The sequence below is a fragment of the Mesoplodon densirostris genome, chromosome 9 (assembly GCF_025265405.1).
Source record: "Mesoplodon densirostris isolate mMesDen1 chromosome 9, mMesDen1 primary haplotype, whole genome shotgun sequence".
Classification (NCBI taxonomy): domain Eukaryota; kingdom Metazoa; phylum Chordata; class Mammalia; order Artiodactyla; family Ziphiidae; genus Mesoplodon; species Mesoplodon densirostris.
The window spans coordinates 36,839,402-36,862,121 of record NC_082669.1 but is presented as its reverse complement, the minus strand read 5'-3'; the positions used below and the strand labels follow the sequence as shown (position 1 = coordinate 36,862,121).

General features: G+C 39.5%; 1 protein-coding gene across 3 annotated transcripts in view; it reads right to left on the bottom strand.

Annotated features, from left to right (window-relative positions):
- Positions 1 to 22,720, bottom strand: part of CROT (carnitine O-octanoyltransferase) — a 68,572-nt gene extending 45,852 nt beyond the window's left edge. The window contains exons 1-8 of one of the 3 annotated variants that reach the window (XM_060107463.1): positions 22,480 to 22,720; positions 22,267 to 22,330; positions 21,925 to 22,014; positions 19,239 to 19,374; positions 15,589 to 15,713; positions 13,958 to 14,139; positions 13,662 to 13,786; positions 5,532 to 5,640 (exon numbers count right to left, since the gene is read on the bottom strand). In XM_060107463.1, coding sequence (XP_059963446.1) covers positions 5,532 to 5,640; positions 13,662 to 13,786; positions 13,958 to 14,139; positions 15,589 to 15,713; positions 19,239 to 19,353 — 656 coding nt within the window. In that variant the 5' untranslated portion in view covers positions 19,354 to 19,374; positions 21,925 to 22,014; positions 22,267 to 22,330; positions 22,480 to 22,720. Of the gene's footprint in view, positions 1 to 5,531; positions 5,641 to 13,661; positions 13,787 to 13,957; positions 14,140 to 15,588; positions 15,714 to 19,238; positions 19,375 to 21,924; positions 22,015 to 22,266 lie in introns of all 3 variants that reach the window. The other 2 variants (XM_060107462.1, XM_060107464.1) reach the window with 2 other exon arrangements.

Sequence of the window (22,720 nt, the reverse complement as noted above, 5' to 3'; positions counted from 1 at the left end):
GCAAGAACCTTTTTAACCTACCTCCTAGAGAAATGGAAATAAAAACAAAAATAAACAAATGGCACCTAAAGAAACTTCAAAGCTTTTGCACAGCAAAGGAAACCATAAATAAGACGAAAAGACAACCCTCAGAATGGGAGAAAATATTTGCAAACGAATCCACGGACAAAGGATTAATCTCCAAAATATATAAACAGCTCATGCAGCTCAATATTAAAAAAACAAACAACCCAATCCAAAAATGGGCAGAAGACCTAAATAGACATTTCTCCAAAGAAGACATACAGACGGTCAAGAAGCACATGAAAAGCTGCTCAAAATCACTAATTATTAGAGAAATGCAAATCAAAACTACAATGAGGTATCACCTCACACCAGTCAGAATGGGCATCATCAGAAAATCTACAAACAACAAATGCTGGAGAGGGTGTGGACCAAAGGGAACCCTCTTGCACTGTTAGTGGGAATGTAAATTGATACAGCCACTATGGAGAACAGTATGGAGGTTCCTTAAAAAACTAAGAGTAGAATTACCATATGATCCAGCAATCCCACTACTGGGCATATACCCAGAGAAAACCATAATTCAAAAAGACACATGCACCCCAATGTTCATTGCACCACTATTTACAATAGCCAGGTCATGGAAGCAACCTAAATGCCCATCGACAGACGAATGGATAAGGAAGTTGTGGTATATATATACAATGGAATATTACTCAGCCATAAAAAGGAACGAAATTGAGTCATTTGTTGAGATGTGGATGGATCTAGAGACTGTCATACAGGGTAAAGTAAGTCAGAAAGAGAAAAACAAATATCGTATATTAACGCATGTATGTGGAACGTAGAAAAATTGTACAGATAAACCAGTTTGTGGGGCAGAAGTTGAGACACAGATGTAGAGAACAAATGTATGGACACCACGGGGGGAAAACTGCGGTGGGGTGGGGATGGTGGTGGTGGTGTGATTTATTAGGTGATTGGGATTGACATGTATATACTGATATGTATAAAACTCATGACTAATAAGAACCTGCAGTATAAAAAAACAAACAAAAATAAAAATACTAAACTTTCGTTGGGTTATTTGTATAGAAATATGTTAATATAAATGTTTCAGACATTACATGAAATTTCTAAATATCTTATATGTTCGGGTATAATGTTATAAGTCATAAGTCTAGTTACTACTTGAAAATGTATATCTCAGAAATAACTAAATTTCCTTGTGAACTGCATTATTATGAACTTTCATCAAATCTTTAACCGTGGTCATTTTTATGTCTTTTGTCATTTACAGACAGTTCTGAGAGTACTCTGATGCTTTTGCAAAAATGTTCCTATAAAAGGGTTTCATCTTCAAGGAATTCATGGAAAAGACTCTGACAAGTTCAGGTTTCTGGTAAGTGACTATACTGCTTAACTGAATGAATAGGCATTTTCAGAACTCTAATGGAAAACTGATGAATTATAAAAGTGCTAACAAAAGATCAAGATGAAAAAAAATTAATTACATGGGACTGAGTGAACTGATGAGGATGATTATAATTTTTGTGACTTTCTGTTTGAATTAAAAAAAAAAAATCCGGGCTTCCCTGGTGGCGCAGTGGTTGAGAGTCTGCCTGCCAATGCAGGGACGCAGGTTCATGCCCCAGTCCGGGAAGATCCCACATGCCGCGGAGCGGCTGGGCCTGTGAGCCATGGCCACTGAGCTTGTGCTCCACAACGGGAGAGGCCACAACAGTGAGAGGCCCGCGTACTGCAAAAAAAAATCCCACAAGGACTCAGAGGCAAAAAATATACAAATCAATTTTCACTGCAAAGTAAAGGAGCTGTTACAGTGGAGGATTATTGGACTAAATGTCAATATTATGGCATAGTATGAATGTGTTTCGTGTTTGGTAGTTGCAATCATTGTTGCTTTTGTTGTGGTCATCCATTTACAATGCTTGGTGACAGTTTATTTATCTCTTGTAAAAATAAAATACAGTGTGTGTGTGTGTGTGTGTGAAAATAAAAAAAGAGGTTTCGTAAATTCTCTCTTAAATTTTCTTTTACTAATTGCTAGTATATAGAAATATTAATTTTTATATGAAGACCTCATATCCAGCTTGCTAAAGTCACTTATTAATTCTAATTCTATACATCATTTTAGATTCTTTAATTATATGGAAATAAAGTGTTATTTCTTTTTTTCTATCTTTAAAAAAAAAGAAAAATAGGCAAGGGATTCCCCTGGTGGCACAGTGGCTAAGAATCTACCTGCCAATGCAGGGGACACAGATTCAATCCCTGCTCCAGGAAGATCCCACATGCCATGGAGCAACTAAGTCCATGCGCCACAACTACTGAGCCCACATGCCACAACTACAGAGCCCACACACCACAACTACTGAAGCCTGCTTTCCTAGAGCCTATGATCTGCAACAAGAGAAGCCACCGCAATGAGAAGCCCATGCACCGCAATGAAGAGTAGCCCCCTCTCGCTGCTACTAGAGAAAGCCTGCATGCAGCAACAAAGACCCAATGCAGCCAAAAATAAATAAATTAATTAATTAATTTTTAAAAAGAGAAAATATCTTCCTAACACTGGGTTAGGAAAAAAAAAATTTTAAACAGTACACAAAAAGTACAATCCGTATGGTAAAAGATTGATAAATTAGACTACATTCAAATGTAGAGCTTCTGTTGATCAAAAAGACACTTTGAAACCCATGAAAAGCTCATATCCAGAATGTATAAGGAACTCCTACAACACTCCCAGTGTTGAACACACTAGTTCAAGTGCTTATTAGCACAACTACTTTGGAAAGCTGGCACAACCACTGAGGCTGAACATACACATACACTATGTCTCCCCAAGTCCTCTCCTGAGTGTAATCAGACAAAAGTGCATGCATGTATACATCAAAGACTTATACAGGAATTTTCACAGCAGCATTTTTCGTACTAATAAAAACTGCAAGCAAGCTAAGTGATTATCCTTGAGAAGGAACAAAAGCCCAGTAACTGGGAAGTGGTACAAGGGGGATTTCTGGAGTAATGGAAACGTTCTGTATCTTGACCTGCGTGGTGGCTGGATGAGTAATTAGCTATGTACTTCTGTATGTGCTTGTGTACATGTCTGTAATACTCAATAAAAATAATTTAAAATATATATACTTCATATAATTCAACATTTAGAAGACAATCTAGAAAATTTGAACAACTGATTGTACTGATAATATTAACATATTAATAAATCCTTGATTAACTTTTTAGAATAAGCAAGTCATTAGGTGTGATAATGGTAATGTATATTTATGTTTTTAAGACTCCTTATATCTTAGAGAGTCATACTATTTATAGTGAAAGGATATTATGACAGAGATTTTCTTTAAAATAATCCATTGGGGAGTGATGGGAGGGGCACAGGAAGTATAGTTAAAACAAGGCTATGAATTTATAATTGTTGAAGCTAGGAGTTAATAACTGTTGAAGCTGGGTGTGAGTACATGGAGGAGCTTCATTATGTAATTCCTGCTACCTCTGGAAATTTTCCATAATACTAACTTTAAAAATATAAACATATGCAGCACTATTTACAATAGCCAGGTCATGGAAGCAACCTAAATGTCCATCAGCAGATAAATGGATAAAGAAGATGTGGTACAAATATACAATGGACTATTACTCAGCCATAAAAAGGAACAAAAATGGGTCATTTGTAGAGACGTGGGTTGACCTAGAAAGTGTCATAAAGAGTGAAGTAAGTCAGAAAGAGAAAAACAAATATCATTTATTAATGCATATATGTGGAATCTAGAAAAATGGTACAGATGAACTGGTTTGCAGGGCAGAAATAGAGACACAGATGTAGAGAAGAAATGTATAGACACCAAGGGGGGAAGGGGCGGATGGGATGAACTGGGAGACTGGGATTGACATATATACACTAATACGCATAAAATAGGTAACTAATGAGAACCTGCTATATAGCACAGGGAACTTCACTTCGCTGTACAGTAGAAACTAACGCAACATTGTAAAACAACTATACCCAGGACTTCCCTGGTGGTGCAGTGGTTAAGAATCTGCCTGCCAATGCAGGGGACACGGGTTCGAGCCCTGGTCCGGGAAGATCCCACATGCCGCGGAGCAACTAAGCCCGTGAGCCACAACTACTGAGCCTGCGCTCTAGAGCCTGGGAGCCACAACTACCGAGCCCACGTGCCACAACTACTGAAGCCCACACACCTTGAGCCTGTGCTCCGCAACGAGAAGCCACCTCAACGAGAAGCCCGTGCACCACAACAAAGAGTAGCCCCTGCTCGCCACAACTAGAGAAAAGCCCACGCGCAGCAACGAAGACCCAACTCAGACAAAAATAAATAAATAAATTTATTAAAGAAAAAACAAAAAACATACAAAATAATACTCTCTCTGTATACACTATTATATGTACATACTATTTGTATATATATGTAATATATACTACATATAAAATATACATATATGTTCTTTTTTTAAAATCTGTATGTGCATATAAATTCACTACAACAGATCTGGAAGGGTAGAATATACCAAATTAGCAACAGTGATTAATCTGGGGACCGGGAATGGGATGAGTAATATTTGTAATGTTTATCTTTTCTCCAAGGAGAATATATTCACATACATCCAGTAAAATTTAAAGTTAATTTAAATTAAAAATAAAATAAATAGATTTTTTAAAATTAGCATATATAAAATTATTTCTCACCTTACTGTCACCTTTTAAAAAGGTAATTTTGAACATTTATTTTTTAACTCAAGCAAAATCTTAAGACCTAATGAGACTCAAGAAAGTAGTTTGAGGGACTTCCCTGGTGGTCCAGTGGTAAAGAATTCGCCTTCCAATGCAGGGGACGCAGATTCGATGCCTGGGCAGAACTAAGATCCCCCATGCCACGGGGCAACTACTGAGCCCGCGCACTGCACCTAGAGAGCCTGCATGCCACAAACTACAGAGCCCACATGCTCTGGAGCCCAGGTGCCACAACTAGAGAGAGAAAACCCACACACCACAACTAGAGAGAAGCCCAGGCGCCACAACTAGAGAGAAGCCCCTATGCCACAACTAGAGAGAAGGTCATGCACCACAACAAAGATCCCACGTGCTGCAACTGAGACCAGACACAGCCAAAAATTAAAAATAAATAAATAAAAAAAATAAAAAAAGAATGTAGTCTGAGGGACAAGGGACTGCCCTGGTGGTCCAGTGGTTGAGAATCCACCTTCCAACGCAGGGGACGTGGATTCGATCCCTGGTCCTGGAACTAAGATCCCACATGCCACAGGGCAACTAAGCCTGCGCACCGCAACTACTGAGCCCATGTACTCTGGAGCCCACGTGCCACAACTAGACAGAAGCCCGCATACCACAATGAAAGATCCTGCATGCTGCAGTGAAGATCCCGTCTGCTGCAACTAAGACCCGAAGCAGCCAAAAATAAATAAATGAAATAAATTTTAAAATATATAGAGATTAAAAAAAAAAGTGTGAAAACCTGAGAATCTCTGGTGGGGTCATCAAACATCCTTCATGCATTACATCGAACACAAAAACTCGGCCTCGACACACCACTGCAATGTGACTTGGGCAATGCCCTTCACTCTCTGGAAAAAGAAAAAGAAAACAGAAGACTCAAATCTCTCAAAGTTAAGCAAGAGTAAAGCTGCATATTTATATCCAACAGAAAAAAAAATTCCTCCAATACTTTATCTATCATATATTCATCAAATATGTCACATGGGGCTTCCCTGGTGGTGCAGTGGTTGAGAGTCCACCTGCCGATGCAGGGGACACGGGTTCGTGCCCCAGTCCGGGAAGATCCCACATGCTGCAGAGCGGCTGGGCCCGTGAGCCATGACCGCTGAGTCTGCGCGTCCGGAGCCTGTGCTCCGCAACGGGAGAGGCCACAACAGTGAGAGGCCCGCGTACCGCAGAAAGAAAAAAAAAAAAAAAAAAAGTCACATGAATAAAAACACTTTAATAAGGTGATAAAATTTCAGTTATTATGTCATAAATACATGTTCCTAAAACCCATTTATGTAAAACATCTAGAAATCCATGAAAGTTTCAAATATTTGTATACCTTAAGAGTCATATAAATTCCATATTATTGCAGGGCTTTCTAGTTTTATTTATGGACAGGATGGGAAGAGAAAAGGGTCGCAGAGAAATCCTGGAGGAGAGCTATTTGAGTTAAGTTTCTTTTGGGGTTTTTCTTGTTTTCTTTTAACATCTTTATTGGAGTATAATTGCTTTAAAATGGTGTGTTAGTTTCTGCTTTATAACAAAGTGAATCAGCTATACATATATATATATCCCTGTATCTCCTCCCTCTTGCGTCTCCCTCCCACCCTCCCTCCCTATCCCACCCCTCTAGGTGGTCACAAAGCACTGAGCTGATCTCCCTGTGCTACGCGGCTGCTTCCCACTAGCTATCTATTTTACATTTGGTAGTATATGTAAGTCCATGCCATTCTCTCACTTCGTCCCAGCTTACCCTTGCCCCTCCCTGTGTCCTCAAGTCCATTCTCTACGTCTGCGTCTTTATTGCTGTCCTGCTTGGAGATTATTTTAATGTTTATTGATCATCACATAATTTAACTGCAATAGTATCTATCTGTGATTTCTCAATAAAATAGTTTTCAGTAGAATAAGGACACTGTATGCCTGGGTGGCAAGGAGAAAGCATTTTGCCCAATCGGTAGCATTACTTAAGGCTCTGATGACACCTGGTAAGCCACTGATAATTGATTCTATGACTCATTTGGCACCTCTTAATTCCCCAAGAACTATTTATTTTTGAGATTTGTAAATCTCAGACTATTCTGATTTAGTCCCATTTTTCAAGTACTAGTTCCTTTGACAAGGGTCTTCCTATAAGATCTCTGCTCCTTCCCTCTCAAAAAAGAAAGAAGAGGAAGAAAGTTAGGAAAGACATATACTGCCACTGGAAGTAAATTTATTGGTTGACATTACATACAAGGAACTGTGCTAAATGTTTTACACAGATTATCTAATGAAATCTATTCATCAGCTAAGAGGAAGAGCCATTTCCTGATAGCACTATTATTTTTTCTCTTATATCCTATTTCCTCAAGTCCTTGTAGGTGAGGTATGTATTTCCTTTGTCCATCATGGCTATTTCCAAACCATTTTTTCTTTCTTCCCCTTCAAAAACGTCCATATCCTTTTACATTTACCATCACTACCTTTTATTGCTGTCCTCTATTACCTAAAATTTCAGGCTTCAAAAGAAAAAATAAAATAAACCTGATGCCAAGTTCATCAATAAATATTTGGGAAGAGGACGACAGAAGGGTGCCGCCACAGGATGAGCATAAGAGGGGATATTTGAGCAGAGAACAAAATGAAGCAAAGGTGTGAGTACAGAAATACCTGCAGGAAGAGAGTTCCAGGTAGAGGAAACAGCAAGTACAAGGGCATTAGGACAAAAATGAGCTGGTCTGCTTAAAGGGAAACAAGGTCAGTGCAGCTGCAGCAGAGAGAAATGGGTAGAATGGTAGAAAAAATTGGGGCCAGACCATATTGGCCTTAGAAAGGGCTTGCAATTTGAAGTATGATGGAAAAGAAGCCAATGGAAGGTTTTAAGCAGGACAGTAATAATGTCACCTAATTAATACTTTATAAAGGGCACTCTAGCTGCCATATGGAAAAGAGATTTTAAGAGGGAAGAAAATATACAGCAAGATCAGTTAGGAGGTAACTGAAGTGGTCCCAGTGAGAACCACCTAAGTGAGAGTTGATGGTGGCTTTGACTGGGGTGTGACACTTGAAGGAAGCAAGAGGTTAATTTTTTCTTTTCAAGAAGGGAGATATTACAAATTGGTACAACCCGCTAAAGAGGGGAAACTGTTAATGCAGCACAGAGAGAAAGGATAATGCAGAAGCAAGGTCCTTGATTAAACAAGAGGTGGTAGAGCCCAAGGCACCTTACAGAAGGGTTATCCTTAAGAGTCAGAACAGTTCCACACTCTTAGAAAGAGAAGACAAAGGGTATGAATGTGCAGTAGTGTATTGCAAGGAGGTTACAGAATGGGCCAATATTTGAATGAATGTTTCTATGACTGCTGTAATAAATCACCACTAACTTAGTGGTAAATCAACACTAACAACACAAATTTACTGTCTTACAGGTCTGGGGACCGAAGTCTGAAATGTGTCTCACTGGGCTAAAATGAGCGTGTCAACAAGTCTATGTTCCTTCTGGAGGCTCTAGGGGAGAATCTGTTTCCTTTGCTTTTTCAGCCTCTAGAGGCTGCCCACATTCCGTGGCTCAAGGCCCCATTCCTCCATTTTTTTGGGGGGGGGCTGCCCCACACGGATTGCAGGGTTTTAGTTCCCTGATCAGGGATTGAACCTGGACCCTGGCAGTGAAAGTGCTGAGTCCTAACCACTGGACCGCCAGGGAATTCCCTCCATTCCTCCATCTTCAGAGCCATCAAGAGAGGATCATGGTTTTCTCAGGCTTCCACCCCTTTGGTTCTCTCCTCTGCCTCTTTCTTCACTTATAAGAATTCTTACGATTGCTCTGGGCCCAACTGAATAATCCAGGATAATCTCCCTATCTCAAGGTCAACTGATGAGCAAACTTAATTTCATCTGCAACCTAATTCCCCTTTACCATTTAAGGTAACACATTCAGTCAGTTCTAAGGATTAGGAAGTGGACGTATTTGGGGGTCATTATTCTGCCTACCAGACAGGTTGGCAACTTTGGTGATAGAAACATTGCTTTACATTTGTTGAGAAATAAAAGAGTTCATTAGCTGGGAATAAAGAAGGAGAAAGGCATGAAACAGTCTTCTCTGGAAGTGAGAGAATAGCTTGACAAAAGAGTACAGCAAGGTAGTGCTTTGCGTCCACTTGAGGTTTGACTGAGAAAGGTTAAGTGATGTTTTGTGGTTCCCTCTGGCCAAGTAAATTGCTAGGGTAGGTGTCTTGACTATGTGGAGGAAAGACAGGAGACTGAAATGTAAAGTGCTGAGGCGGGGGTGGAGTGGGGAGGGAGGGGGCAGCTGAGCAAAGGTTTGAATGTGTACGTAAGGAGGGGTGACAGGAAAGAACCACAGAGATGTGAACACGTGGCCACGGGGAGGGAGAAATGAAACAGCGAAGAACTGCAGAGTAACTGAAGTTTAAGTCAAGATGTGGTCAGAGAAATGGCTGAGGTGGACCGAAAGGAAGTGAGCTGTGAAGAGAAGGTGGAGGTCAGAGTGAGATGCCTAGAACCACACTGTTGGAGCTGAGAGGTGGAGGTGATTACAACAGGGTCTATGGCTGGGCCATGGGAGTGGGTGGCTGCTTGAGAAGGAGAGGAAGGAAGGAGAAGCCACGGGTCATCCACAAATGGAGGCTGAAGCCAGCAAGAATGTGACTGAGGTAGTAATGGAGAGACAGACAGTGAGACTGGTGCTAAAGCAATCAATGAATGAAGGAAAGTGACCACAAGAGAAGTCACTATGACAATGACAAGCAGGGGTGACATAACCTGATAGCATTTTTTTTTCAAGAGCTAAAATTGCAAGGGAAAAGAAAACATGAAAAGGGCAACAGGAAATAAAGAAGACACCAACATCTCCTACTTGCCTTCCAGTACCAAAGTGTAAGAGAAAAACAAAATCCCCATTTGAGATGGTTATAGGAAAAGCGGTGTAAAAAAAATAACCAGGTTTCATGAACAGCACCTTTCAGAAGGAAAGGGGAACTTTCTGAGAAAAGGTGGAGAATATAATGCATTCTGCTGACCATGAGCTCCATCAAGTACAGCAGAAGGGTTTGGGGAAGGAGTGGAGGGTGGGTCCCAGCAGTGGGGAACTTGAGTCCAATTAGGCTATGCACAAATCCATGCATCTAGATGACAAGAGATGACATTCGAAGTCTGAACTTCTTGGGCAAAATGAGGTGCACACTAAAACTGAATTAGTTCACTAAAACTGAATTAGTCTTAATGGTCTCGTAAGGTAAAAAACAAAAAACAAAAAACAAAACTAGGTCTAACTTGCCTCCTTATTGAGACTAGCCTCTTATCTGCAGCGGCCTGCATGCTGCCGTCCCCCTCAACACACATAATTTCTTCAATCTTCTCCTTATCCAGGATAGATTCTATAGCCAACATTATAATTTCTCCCTTGCAAAAACCTTCACTCCCTCTTCCTCTGCACCTGCCCCTGTTGCTGAAGGAAAAAACACAACACACCATATAGTCTAACTTTAAATTCATAAAAACACATCTCAACACTGTTTAGCTACCCTATGTTTCCACAGAATGTTTGCTTTTCCCACTTTCCAAAATGACCATTTCAAACCATCTCCTTTTTTCCTCAAATATTCCACCCCCACCTCAGTTCTTATTTCACCAAGGAAAACACAAGCAGTACATGGAACAGCCTCCTCTTTCTACAGCAAGATCAGCCCATCTGTGTGCATCTGGACGCACACTTTCTGCATTGCCTCTCATCCCTGCTCCTGCCAAAGACCAGTTCTTCCACAATTTCTGCTCTTATATTCCCAATGTCTTTGGTTCTTTATCCTTTCCCCTGCAAGATAATTTTTCCTTCTCTCCTATGTCATTCCTATGATGTATCACCCATCTTTTTAAAAAAAATAACACACACACACACACACACAATCTCCCACTGCACATCCAAACCTTTTCTGCAAGCATTATTTCCAAATGCTGCCACCACTTCTTCAGTTTGCTTTCATCTCCTCCAGCTGAGCTCCGTTCCCCAACTTCCACTAACACTGCTCTTGTCAGGGGCAGCCTCTGTCCACATCACTCTGACAAATCCAATGGTCACTTTCAATTTCTACCTCATTTGACCTCATGGGAGCATTAGGTAAACAGTTCTTTCTCGTGGCTTCTGGGAGACCACTGTTCTTGTTTTCTTCCTGCTTTGGCCTCTTGTGCTGGTTCCTCCTTCTCTGACCACCAAATACTATATTTGACCGTGATCAGGATCAGTACTGGTTCCCCAGATCATCTTCAGCTATATGTATTCCAAAAGTAATCCTACCTATTTTTATGGGGGTAGAAATGATTTCTATGCCTGCTAATGATGACTCCTAAATCTTTATCTGCAGTCCTGAATTCTCCCCAGTACCCCAAACTCTGTACCCAACTGCCTATTTACATTTCCACTTAGATGTCTAAAAGGCATCTTAAATTCAGTGCAGTCTAGGGAACTCTTTATTTTCTTCCCTAAATATTTCCTCCCAGTTTTCCCCACCTCATGAACCAACACACCTATCTACCCCATTAGCTTCTCAAGCCCAGTAACTTGGGGTCATCTGATTCCTCTTTTTCTCTCACATCTCACAACCAACCTATGAATAATTCTGCTTACTCCATATCCAAAATATCTCCAGAATCTAGTAACTATTCACCACCTCCATGCTACCACCCTAGGACAAGTCATTGTTATGGCTCACTGGGACTACTAAAACAAGCTTCTAATTCATCTCCCTGCTGCTACATGTCTCTCTCTTAAAAATTTATTCTTCAAACAGCAGGCAGAATGATCTTTTTTAAAACATAAACTGTTCACATCACTCTCTTGGTCAAAACCCACTAATAGTATCTAATCACATTTTAAATAAAAGCCAAAAAACCTTAGTTAGCTTACACAGTACTATATGATCCAGACTCTTTTACATCTTTACAATCCACCCCCTCCTTCTTGCCTACTACTCTGTTCCATCCACATTGCCCTTCGAACATGCCAAGTTTATTCATGCCCAGAAGATTCCCCCCTCAACACACACACACACACTCACACCCCACCACCACCTCCACCTCCACCACCAACAACAAGCTGAACTAAACAAAAACAAAAATGAAAAGCAAAAAACTGTGCCAGATCATCTTATTATTCAGATCCTCAGTGAGGTCTTCCCTGATGACCTAATCTAAAACAGCCACCCAGTTACTCATGTGATTTGAATTCTCTATATAGCATTTGTCACAAACTCTACGATATTTTTTCATGTTTACTGATTCCCTCAGCTTTATCCCTATTTGCACCTCTTCAACTAACTGTAAGTTCAAGAACATACTAACCATGACAGCTTAAACCACTGTATCAAGAAGTACATTATTAAATTAATGAATCCCCACCTTATGCACTGTTACTTAAAGAACTTACCTTATCTAAAGACATAAGTACTAAGCGATAAAAGATTGAATTCAAAGCCAGGTCTATTGATAATAGTTCTTAACTAATATGCATATTATTTCTATTTGCTACTACTCTTCTCCTATCAATTTTCTCCTGTTCATCTTTTCTTTTTTTTTTTTTTTTTTTGCAGTACACGGGCCTCTCACTGTTGTGGCCTCTCCCATTGCGGAGCACAGGCTCCGGACGCGCAGGCTCAGTGGCCATGGCTCACGGGCCCAGCCGCTCCGCGGCATGTGGGATCTTCCCAGACCGGGGCATGAACCAGTGTCCCCTGCATCGGCAGTCGGACTCTCAACCACTGCGCCACCAGGGAAGCCCTCCTGTTCATCTTTTCAATTTACATTTGGACGTTCAACTTTATGCCATAAATAACCAGGTTCCTAATTCTTTCTTTTAATTCTTTCTCTTGCAACATCAAGGTAAATGTGTCTGGTCTTAAGGATATTAAATATCTCAAGCTCCTACAGAGTTTTACACACAAGAAGTTGAGTTCTACATGAAAGTAAACTTATACTTCTCACACTACAAGCAAAATTGGGTATTGAAATTTTACTTTTAAATAAAATTTTATATAAGAAAAATACCCATTCATAATGACATTCTGCAGTAATATAAACTATGTTATCAAATTTATAAGAAAAGTTCCAGAAGTAACTGGAAACCAGCAGTTACTACAACAGAATTTTCCCTTTGAAGATATGCTAGGACACCAAGCAGAAAGCGCCATTAAACTAATTGTAAAAACAAAAACTTTGATGGGTCAGTCTGAACTCATGTGCCTTCAAGAAGATTGGTATCAGGCTCTTACCTCATACGAAGAAGAGGGGTGGGTTGAGGGGAGGAAAGCATACTCACAAAGACAAATGGGACATGATGAGCACATACAAACACTCAAAAAGAGAATTCAGATAAGAAATGAGGGTAGAAAGAGAAGGATCCAGATCATATGCTCCAGATCTCCTAAAACTGATTCATAATTCTACTCTTTAACTAAAATTTAAACTCTCAAATGATGCAACATAAGTAACAGGTTTGTACAGAACCATGTAAGACAGTTTCAAAAAATCCATTCCCACAAATTACTTCCAGCTAATCACTATGACTGAAAGAAAAGGTTCATAGAAAGCTTCTGATTAGTCAAAATCCAGTAAGAAATATTTTTCAAAACAGTATGTTCCAAATTAAAAAAAAAAAAAAGTATGTTCCACAGTGTCATGGGAATTCTTTGTGGTCCAGTGGTTAGGACTCGGCACTTTCACTGCTGTGGGTCCAGGTTCTATCCCTGATCAGGGAACTAATATCTCACAAGGCACACGGAGCAGCCAAAAAAAAAAAAAAAAAAAAAGTATGTTCCATAGCATCACAGAAGAAACTGCAGCAAAACTACCCAAATTCCAATGCTTTTACATGTGTTTGTTTTCTACTTACCAGTCCTAAAATAATTAATAACTGAATCTCTAGTAATTCCTGGAACCTTGCAGGTGGAAAACAGCATTCGGAATTGATTCATATCTAGAGGAGTATTTCCAACTTTATGAACAGGCAATTTTTCTCTATTAAAACAAACCAAAAAAGTATATTGACCAAGAAATCATTATAAAATTTATAAACCAAACAGTCACACCTATAGTATTCATCCCCATATGAGTAAGTTAAGCTTCTCAACATTGTGCGACCTGAGACCTTGGGTAAATACGTAACCAAATTGACGTAACTATCCTTACTTTCTTAATAGCTGCCAGTAGTTCAAGATATGCCAAAGACTTATACTTCCTCTTTCCAATTGCGTGCCTTCCTTTGGAGGCCAGTAGTGTTCAATATGGCTTGCAGCACCCCCAAAGTTGACATGCAGTTGTGATGGTATACGAACATCCAGGTAGGCAACATTTAGCCACCAGTCTTCCAGCTAAAAGAAATTAAGAACATCAGCCTAATGTTACTGATAATACTTCAGTGTGTAACTGCTGGGGGGAAAAAACCTCTATTTGTCCTTTTTTCTTTAATTAGTCTTCAACACTTAAAAACATGTTGTGTTTTAAATCATCACAGATATTAAAAAACAGTACTGTGATCATTTCTTTCTTTCAGAATTATGGGATCTGAATTAAGTACTATTCAGTTCAACTACATTATCAAAAACAAACAAGAAAGCACTGAAACAAACACCTTCAGACCGATCATACTGAAATCACCAATTACTCAGAGTACCAGGAGTACCCGACAAAGTACTCTAGGTGTGTTTTCTCAGAGTACCTGGGGTACAATAGATATTCAACAAATCCTCAATTATAACAATTATTAAGGCACTTATAATTTTCCTATTTCCTTTTTCATAGAAATATAAAAACTTTTCAGTAGGCTTAAAACTAATTTGGATTTTTCACTGACACCACTTTCTATGCATCCCTCTTTCATGACATGCAATTGAATTTCATGTATAAGTAACTGAATGTCACCAAGTTACCTAGAGCTGTTTTTGAAGAATTTGATGTTATAAACTATAATCAGTCATTTGGAAAAAGATATAAGTGAAAAGGATACAGGCAGAACAACTTCTTTACCTTTACCCTAATTTAATTAAAGTCACTCAAGGCTCAAGATTGAGAAAAAAGGCATCTTGAGGTATAAAATTTTATTATTCCATCATAGGTATCAAAGGACAATGAGAAGATCAGCTTGCTTTTTATTTCTACAACTAAATGACAGTTACAATCAGTATTTCTAGATTAAGGCAATATCTTAAATTATGAAAACTCATCCTCTGGTTTGTACTACAGAAGCAGAGTAGTTAAGATGAAAAAGTCAAAGAAGATTCCTTGTGGCAAATTACTGACATCCTCAGTAATTATGAAACCACTGTCTCCTCAATCTATCTAACTGAAACATAGAATACTTATAACCATTCTCCACTCCAGTTTTATAATGCCCCTTTTCTCCTACGTACTGTTTAAATATTTGTATGCCACCAATGTGATGTTTATTTTAGTGTTGTGGGACTTTGATTATCTGCGCAAAGTGTTTTTCTCAAGCATGGTCTACAGATGACCTGCATCAGAACCACATGGAGTAGTTGTGAAAATAAGGATCTCTGGGCCCCCATTCCAGAGATACTGAATCAGAATCACTGGTCCCAGGAACTCTGCATGTCAACAGGTTCCCCAATAGGAGAGGAGCCGACACACAACGCTTACTTAAAGCTGCCCAGAGTTAAACAATTCACTCATTCTTTTGGATGATGATAAAGACAACAATAACTAAAAGAATTTTACAATACAGTAATAATTTAAAAGTGAAAGCCCGATACACATCTATTTTTCATTAAGTATCAATATTCTAAGTACAATAACATAAATACCCAATTTCTTTTTTCTTTTGCCCTTTCAAGTAATTTCTGCTGCAATTTTTCTCCAATACCATTTTGAAATTTTTGGACAATTGCTTCAGTTTTCTTATATTCTTCTTCATTTGCAAATGGCTTTACTATAAAGAAAAAAATATGCATTAAAGTACTTAGATATCAAGTACCACAAACTCACCTCAATTATTATTGCTTACACAAATCTTGACTCAGTTATATAAAATACTTATGTATTAGAGCAGTCCACTAAATTATAATAGAGTTTACAACATGAAAATGGCTGAAAAGCAACAATGCAAAATACTGGAAAAAAATAAAACAGTGGATACTATGTAGTCTGCTAACTACTTCCCCCAAATTATTTAAAAATCATTCTAGATGATGATAGTTAAAATGACATATAGGACTATCATCTAGCTACTAGTCCAATAGGAAAGTAAATCCTGTTTAGCCATAACTGAGAGAAATTAAAGCTTCTTTCCACTAATGTTGAAGCAGAGCCTTAAACATTATCAATGTAAGTGCAATATGTATGTAAATTTAAGTGTAAAGCCTTCCCAGAGCAGTGTAGGGTCCCTTCTGGCCAATAACGATTTCCCTCACACACAGACACACACACAAAGTATACAGGGGTCCTAGTCCATGAAAACCAAGTGTTCTGAAAATTAAGCTATAAATGAAAGTAAATTAGAAATCAAGGGACATTAATATCTTCCTTTTGTTTTATTTTTGTCACTTCAAAGTCTTCTCTTAAAGTTAATTTAAATAGCTGCATTCAGAGAGCACAAGTGAATAATCAGTGAATTTTTTTAAAAAGAAACTAGAATTCCAAGATGAAAGTAGGTGTGAAAAAAGAATTAAAAAGAAAAATCAGAGGGCTTCCAATTAAACAAAGGGAACTAAGGTCATAAATTTATCTTCACTTCTAGAAACTCACGAAAATGAGAGTAATTAAAAAGGCATAAATTCTTAAGGACATAGAAAATGAAAGAAGAGAGGACAGCAGACAAGTTAACATTTTACAAATTAGAAAACACGTGGGAAAATGGTGACTGATCGCAGAATGGAGAAAGCACCGACAGCCTGGAAAGTGGAATGTAGTGGGAGACAGGGGAGGGTTAGGTGCAAACCAACAAGCAAGCCAACTCCTGCAGCAGAACCCCAGGAAAGTTCAAGAATTCAAGACACATGGACTTCTAAAGGAAAGGGACAAAGTGAGGCTGAAGAAAGGACGACTGCTTCAACATCGGTAAAAGAGGCAGACAACCAGCCCATCCACATACGTCCCTGTAGATCTTCTCCATCCTAGAAAGCCAGGCAACTCCTTCCCAATGGCACTAGAAATCTGAAGGTTTACTCTTAGGAGAAGTTGTACCAAACAAGCAGAATACGTGGATTCTAGCTCATATTTTAAAAAGAGGGATTACAATGAAAGTGCACACCAGAACAATGAGCCCTCCTGCGCCCCTCTCCACTCAGCTCCCAAAATATTAACAGTCAGGCTTATGCCTTCACAACAAAAGATGAGAGAATTCTTCTTTGGGGAAGCTGATTAATCAATCGGTCCACGAGAAAGGAGTACTGGTATTTGGATATGTCCCAGTGGAGCTGCTAGATCTCTGCCCTATTACCCTTCAAGGCTCATTATAACGCCCTTTCGTCAAGGTCTACCCACGCACACGGAGCTCCCAGTCAGCTTCTTAGGGTCTGACTCAAATATGAATGACTAAGGATTGCCAGATATTTGAGGAAAGCCACTAACATAACAGTTAGAGAGCAGAACAAACCAAAAAAGGACTAATGATATCAAACAGTAAATGGACCAAAAAGGGACAGGCACTAAAAATGAAAGGAAAACAACTTTTTAATTAAAAGCTTCACCCAGAAGGACCCAGATCCAAGTAATAGGAGTTGCTCTCAGAAAAAGAAAAGAAGGGAGGAGAAAACTATCAAGGAAATGAAATTTTTAAAATTTCCTAGAACTGAAGAATATGACTTTTTAAATGGAAGGGACCCACTGAGTGTTCAGAGAAATAAATGACAAAACCTACACACCATGGGACATCACTGTGATATTCAGAATAACAGGGATAAAGAAAAGCTTTCCAAATACATCCAGGGAGTGAAAAACAACAGATCACATATATAGGATCAAATACCAGAATGGCATCAGATTTCTCAAGAGGAGCAAACGAACAGTGACTTCAAAACTTAAGAAAAAGTCATTTCCAACCCAGAATTCTATACTCAGCCAAACAATCAAGTATGAGTAGCATAAATACATTTTTAGGTCATAACATTATTTTCCTCCCAGACACCCTTTCTCAAATAGCTACTGAAGATGTACTTCACCAAAATAAGGGAATAAAAGAGGAAGACAGAACCCAGGAACCATGGAATACAACACAGGAAACAGAGGTGAAGAGAACCGCCAGGATGATGGTTACACGAGAGCCCCGGGGTAAGCGTTGTCCAGCCAGCTTGAAAAAAGTGAACACTGATTGGAACAAGAAGGTAGGGGGCCCCAGCAGGGATGTCTCCAAGAAGAAATAAAACTGAGGGACTATCCTATGTACTTAAATGGATTCAGGGATTTTAGGTGTAGTGAAGTATTTGGGAGTGAATTAGTTGTGGATACAAAGCATACTAAGCAAATGAAAAATGAGGAAAAACCCAAAAATGCAGCAAAAAGGTAATCAAAGTACTGTACACTGAATGGGTCTCTTGTGAATAATTGCATAACCACAAACCCTCAATGGTCAGGTAAATTAATTTGGGTAAATACTGATTTACATCAGGTGAACACTAATCTAACTGCAAATGGTGATTTCTTACAACTACACTGAGAAAATGAGAGGGAAAATGGGGATATGTTAGATTGCATAAACGTTGGGAAGCGAAGGTGGAGGTTAGAGGGTGTAGGACAGATAAACCTACATCTTTTTAGGAACTAATAGATAACATCTACAACTAAAAAAAAAAAAATCCAAGAAATAGTAGTATAAGAATGTTAGTTTAGGGCTTCCCTTGTGGTGCAGTGGTTGAGAGTCTGCCTGCCAATGCAGGGGACACGTGTTTGAACCCTGGTCTGGGAAGATCCCACATGCCAAGGAGCAACTAGGCCCGTGAGCCACAACTACTGAGCCTGCGCGTCTGGAGCCTGTTGTCCGCAACAAGAGAGGCCGCGATAGTGAGAGGCCCGCGCACCACAATAAAGAGTGGCCCCCGCTTGCCGCAACCAGAGAAAGCCCTCGCACAGAAACGAAGACCCAACACAGCCAAAAATAAATAAATAAATAAATAAATATTAAAAAAAAAAAAAAGAATGTTAGTTTAAATCTGGAGGTAAACACAAGAAGCAGATAAAATATTTCAAAATGCTTGCCTAAGAGCGTGGGATTGGCAGTGGGGGAAATGAGGCAGAGGACTACGACTTACTGTAAGCCTAAAAGTACTACCTGGCTTTTTAAACTACGGAAAAATTAACATGAGAGAGAAAGACAGAAACGTTTTGGACATTTTAAGGATAATTTTAATTATCATAAGACTAGAGGAAAAAGCAATTAGACCCTCATCAACTTCTAACAATTTCGCAGTTTTCTAAGTTGCCAGCAATATTAATATATGCTAAAAGATTACAAACATACCTGATTCAAGGTATTTCTTTAATGATTCTTCAAGTGAAGGAACAGGCAGTGATGGAAGAGAATCCTGGTACTGAAATGTTCTTTCTTCACTTGATTTAGCCAACTGATTTTCCATGATGTGATCACAACAGGAACACTAAAGAAAAAAAAAAGCCCTCATAATTCAATTTCATAAATATTCTTTTAGATGCTAGTCCCAACTCACTACATCACTATTTAGTGACCACAGTATATCTAGGACTTGGTCCTAGTCCTTAGGAATTCATGAACTTGTCAGAGAGAGAAAACCAATTAAAAAAAAAAAAAGTGTAGCTCAAAAGTGCTAGAGGTCAAGGAGTGATCAGTAAGACCAGTATAATTATCATTTATTGAGCACCTACTATTTGCCAAGTACTGCAATAAGTGTTATAGAAAATGTGTTATCTCTCTCATATTCATACTATCTCTGAAAGGTGGCGTTCACTGCCATTTTACCTAAGAAGTCAAAACTCAGATTTAGTAAATTGCCTAAGGTCAAACCAACAACTCAAGTCCACACCTGTTTGACCACAATCTTCCTCCCATACAAAGGCTACATGATAATGGGTGAGGTCTAAGTGGGTAGGTAGAATTCAGATGTGTAGAAAAGGATAACGGGCTGAGAGAAAGAACTTTGAAGAGGAAAATATGAAAAGCTGTGGAAGAGTCATCCAACTATAGAGTTACAAAATGTTACAGAGTACATAAGTCATATGACAGGCAGCTGTAACCTAACCCTGCAGTGGTGTGAGGCCTAAACAGAATGATCTCAAGTATCTCAAAGCAATCTTGTACATTTTCCACAGATGTATTAATTTTCAGAAAAATCAAAGTAATACAAAATGTGAATAAAGAGACTCCTCAAAGAAACCTTTATAAATTATATATTAAAATAGCAGTTGAGAAATGAAGAAACATTAATATTGAATAAGAATTTCCTGTCCTTTCAAATACTACCTGTTAAAACTAATAGCAAAGCCAAACAAAATATTCCACTCAGAAAGTTATAGAGTAAAACATTATAAAAAACAATGGTGTGGCAGAGACTGTTTTCAGCCAATATAACTTTCCCCCTTCTTTCTTAACAGAATCCTGAGTTTCAGCTGGGTAGACAGCCATATAGCTGTATCTTTCCTACTCTCCCTTGGAGCTCAGTATGGCTTTGCGATGTGTATGTTGCCTCCAGATCATTCACCTGTAAGGAACTACAGGTGTTCTCCTGTGCTTTCTCTCCTCCTCACTGCCTAGCAGGAAAGTCCCAACTGGAACAGCACTTTGTACCCATTTACGGGAGCCAGGTATTGAGGCTGTCAGAATCTTCCTACTAGCCCTGGACTCCTTCTTCTAGATGTATCAAAAAAAAAAAAAGATCTTTTATTTATGCCATTGTAGTTTGGCTTTCTTTGTTAGGGGAGAAGAGCTTAGCCTACACCACTAATATAACCCAAAAATGAGGTACAACAAAGATCTCAATTCCTCTGCTTCTTCCTATCTAAATAGGAAGAAGCACTTCACTTTGACCATCCGCAAACACGCCTTTAGATCTAATAGAAATGTAGATCTGGGTCCAAATACCAACTCGCCATTTTCTAGCCATATGCCCCTGCACAAATAACTTTACCTGAATTTCTTCATCTGTAGAGAGGATACTCAAATAAGCAGACAGAGTTGTTGTTAGGGTTTTGGTTTTTTTTTAAATACCTGCAAAACTGCACTGTAAAAATAATCTAGCTTTGAGACAACCATATCAGGCTACGTAGAATTTCTGTAAGCGGCCCTCATGATTCTGCCCCCTCTAATAGGCAGAACCTGTGAATATGAGATTAGCACTTCCTTGACTGTGATGGTGTTATTGCACAATTGACCTTATTTGAAGTAGGGAGGTTATCCAGGTGGGCCTAATCTAATCACTTGAGCCCTCTGGACCAGAAAGCTTTCTCCAGGAGGTAGCAGAAGACTAGTCAGGGAGATTAAAAACATGAAAAGGATTGGAGGTGCCATCTGGCTTTGAAAATGCAGGTGGTCTTGTGGAACTGAGACAGGCCCCAGCTGACAGCCAGTAAGGAAACTGGAACCTCGGTCCTACAACTGCATGGAAATTAATTCTGCCAACAACTTCAATGAGCCTGGAAATGGATTCTCCCTCAGAAAGCCCAGACCAACAAACTTTTATTTCAGCTTTGTGAGATCCTAAGCAGCATACCCAGCTAAACCTACAGAGACCTCCCATCTACAGAGCTGCTAGTTAATAAGTTTGTGTTTTTTTAACTGTTAGGTTGGTGATAAATTGTTATGGTAGCAATAGGAAACTAACACACATATACAGAAAAAATAAGCTATTCTCTGTATACATCCCTGCCACTCACTAGACTCTAGGAATCTGAGACCACGACTACCAGTACCATACTCACTAGTCTTAACTCACCAAAAGGTACACAGTAAAAATAGGAATTATCAGATTCTTTCATGGAGGATTGTTTTGAACTCTCAATCACAAAGATTAAATAATACAATTCTAAAATAACCTACAAATGCATTAAGAAAATGATGACGCTGGATTTAATTACAGTGGGCCTCCTGGGAGCAATAAGATGTAAACTCAAAGTAGAAAAACAGAATCAGGTAAACAAGAAACAGAAACAAGTAAAATAAATAGATTTTCACATACCGGTACACCAAGATCAATTGTTTAGGACTGCCAAGAGCGTGTTGCAACAAATCTGTTTTGGAATCACAGAGATTTGAACTGGGCTGGTGACTGTGGGCAGGAAGAAAAACAAGTTTAACAATTGCAGGGGTAAAAAATCAACAGAAACTAGTAAAAGAAGGTGGAAGACAGACAACTTAGGGGTTGGAAGCCCCAAGCCTCAAACTTTTGGCAATCACAGCAAACACACGCAAACAGTCCAGCTGCCAGAAAGCTGGATAAAAATTACTACACTATTAACTGGGTTAACTAACTAGGACAACTACACTCCCTTCCATGGGACAGTCCCCAGAAACGATGTACCTGCCGGTGCCCGGGTACCTGGTGCCGGCGCTTTGTCGCAGGGCTGCAAGTTCAAAGCTTGGCTCTAGAAACAGAAGGAGTAGAGGTCGACGAGAGGTCGGAGACTCCTCCCACCAACGCAAAGGCAGCTCCGCATACTCCAGAAGCCACCAGGTGAGAGAAATTAACCAAGCACCACGACGGCCCAGCCTAGCGGCCCAGCCTCAAGTATACCTCTCAGACCCCGGCAAGCGAGATGCCTGACGCCATCCCCGCCAGTCCTGGCAACTCTGACGCTCTCCACAACTTAACGCTGTTCTAACGCCTTAACTTTTCCCCACCCCCGAAGGGTTAGCGGGGGAAGGAGGGAGGAAGAAGGGAGGGAGGGAGGAAGACGGGAGGGAGGGAGGGAAGGAGCGCTCCTCCAAAGGCTGGCTAGCCCCGACCCCCAGCGGCTGATAAACTCCGCCGCACT